General features: G+C 42.2%; 1 protein-coding gene across 1 annotated transcript; it reads right to left on the bottom strand.

Annotated features, from left to right (window-relative positions):
- Positions 1 to 1,416: 1,416 nt before the first annotated feature.
- LOC142176233 (uncharacterized) lies at positions 1,417 to 2,164 on the bottom strand. Its single transcript, XM_075243355.1, has 2 exons — positions 2,026 to 2,164; positions 1,417 to 1,964 (listed from the first exon to the last, which is right to left on the bottom strand). The coding sequence occupies exons 1-2, from the start codon at positions 2,162 to 2,164 to the stop codon at positions 1,417 to 1,419; spliced, it is 687 nt and encodes a 228-aa protein (XP_075099456.1).
- Positions 2,165 to 2,567: the final 403 nt, after the last annotated feature.

A 2,567-nucleotide genomic window follows, 5' to 3' on the forward strand; every position in this document is an offset into this window, starting at 1 on the left:
AGCCTGATACGGCAGGATGCGTTTCAATAGTTGCTGACCCACTTCAAATTTTGGGGGACACCCCTTCTTGTTGTATGCTCTTGCCATTCTCTTCTGATACAATTGACCATGACACACTACCGCCGGTATTTTTTTCATCAATTAGACTTAATTGCTCCAAACGGGTTTTGACCCACTCATCATCATCAATTTCAGCTTCAGCAACAATTCGAGGGGATGTAATTTCAACTTCTATGAGTATTACCGATTTAGTACCATATACCAACAAATAAGGAGTTACACCTACTGAAGTGCAAACAGTAGTGCGGTAACCCAGGAAAGCAAAGGCAACTTTTCATGCCATTGCCTAGAACCTTGTACCATCTTTCGAAGTATCTTCTTTATGTTCTATCTGTCCCAGTTTCACAAAATTCGGCCTTTAAGTGATCTCAAAATACCTTTACTTATTTCCCTCAAATGGCCCTATGATCTTCAAAATTATTTCATTGCTTCATGACTAAACTAACTTTTAAGACCAGGCTGAGAATTACACGTGCATGTCATGTCACTAGAATCAGTATGAAAAAACATTAAAAGGAAAAGAGAGCTAAACAAATTGACTAGAAATAACATAAAACAAGAAATTGCATTAGACAGACGGTGAAAGGGTTTGAACAACAAAACAAGTAAAATAAACTAGGGTTACAACCATAGAACAAAACCAGATAACACTAAACGAGCTACTACGACTAAACAAACTAGGCAAAATAAAAGGATAGAAGGGTTTGAGTCACAAGACAATATCTGGATTACAACCCTGAAAATAACCCCGATAACAGAAATGACAATAAAATAAACCACCAAAGCTCCTCCCTGGCTAACCAAGAAATAGAGCGTCTTTCCAATTACCAAGCACGACATCTTAGCCACTAGGTTCCACATCAATATTGCCATGACCATAACAAACTTCAATATCATTAACTTCAATCAGCAAGTTCCCAAAAGGATTCGCCTGCTCCCTGTCACTGTCCTTGATCACAATTACCCCTTCTTAAATCATTCTTTCTATTGCCCTTTTCAAAGCACGACAATCTTCAATGCTATTCCCTTGGACGTTAGAGTGGTACATGTATCGTACAGTAGGATCAAAACCTTTTGCATATGGGTCTGGAGTATAGCCAAGGAGTGGCTCAATCAGGACATAATGCTTTAACTTTTCAAACCAGCTTGTGTAGGACTCCTCGATTGGCGTGAAACTATTTTTTGGATTTATTACCCTCCCTGCCCCTATTTTCTAGGGTTGTTGGGTTCTCAAAAATGTTGTGAAGGCATAAGTGCATTATGCGGTGCTGGCTCTCGCCATAAGGAGTGACCCGGTGGTTGGACAGATAACCGGACATTGTTCGGAGGATAATACTGAGGTGGATTATGTGGAGCTCAGGGATAGGTTTGGGGTTGGGGTTGAGGTTGAGTATATTGGTGAGGTGGACCCGTTGAACCATGTCCTGATCCTGAAATGACCATGTCAACATCATCATGTTCCTTCTGACCCAGCAAGCTTCTTGTGTCATTCTGAATTGCTTGTGTTGTGACTTTTAAAGCGGAATAGCTCATGATCTTGCTCGACTTCAGCCCATCTTCTACTATTTCTCCCATTTTTACCACATCATTAAAAGGCCTACCCATAGCCGTGATCAAATTCCCTAAGTAAGTTGGCTCTTGAGCTTGAAGAAAGTACTCAACCATCTCTTTTTCTTCCATTGGGAGATTGACTGTGGCAGCTTGCTGTCTCCATCTGAGCCCGTATTCCCTAAAGCTTTCATTAGGATTCTTTTCCATCTTGGTGAGGGACATGTGATCCAGGACAATTTCTATATTATATTGGAAGTGTCGGGCAAAGACCTGAGCCATATCATCCCATGTGTACCACTTGCTAACGTCTTGGCGGGTGTACCACTCTAGAGCTGCCCCACTCAGACTCCTGACTGAAATATGCCAACAATAATTTGTCTTTCCCACTAGCGCCTCTCATCTTATAGCAGTAACCTCTCAAATGGACCACGGGATCTCCGTGCTCATCATACAAATCAAACTTTGGCATCTTAAACCCAACATGCAATTGGACGTCAGGAAACAAACACAAGTCTTTGTAAGACACGCTCATCTGGCTCCATATACCTTGCATGTTTCTTAAAGACTAATCTAAGATTTTCACCTTCCTAGATATCTCATCTTGCTCCACTGTCTTACCAGGCTTTTCAATTTCACTGAGAGGCTCAAAATGAGGAGCGCGAGAGTATGATTCCGAGACCTTGAAAGTTGGTTCTGGAGCATAGTGTTGGGCATCGGGGACTTTGAGCACAACCTCGTTAGAGGATTGAGGAAAATTAGCTGGTGGAGGAGCTACAAAAGCATGAGTGGCCAAAGGAGCGGGATATGAGGTGGTTTTGGCGGGTGGAGTGTGAAAATGTTGTGGGGAGATATTAGCAGTAGTGGGAATCTGGATTTGTGATACTAGTGGGATAGTTGCAGGGTTTTCAGTGGAATTAGTGGGGAATGAAGGTGGAGGATGCCCCCTGATTCAAGAC

This window comes from Nicotiana tabacum, chromosome 22, assembly GCF_000715075.1.
Source record: "Nicotiana tabacum cultivar K326 chromosome 22, ASM71507v2, whole genome shotgun sequence".
Classification (NCBI taxonomy): Eukaryota; Viridiplantae; Streptophyta; class Magnoliopsida; order Solanales; family Solanaceae; genus Nicotiana; species Nicotiana tabacum.

Coding starts and splice junctions, on each gene's coding strand:
- LOC142176233 (XM_075243355.1), bottom strand. CDS start 2,164: ATGCAAGGTATATGGAGCCAGATGAGCGTGTCTTACAAAGACTTGTGT. Junction 1,965..2,025: donor TCCCGTGGTCCATTTGAGAG/GTTACTGCTATA, acceptor GGCATATTTCAG/TCAGGAGTCTGAGTGGGGCA.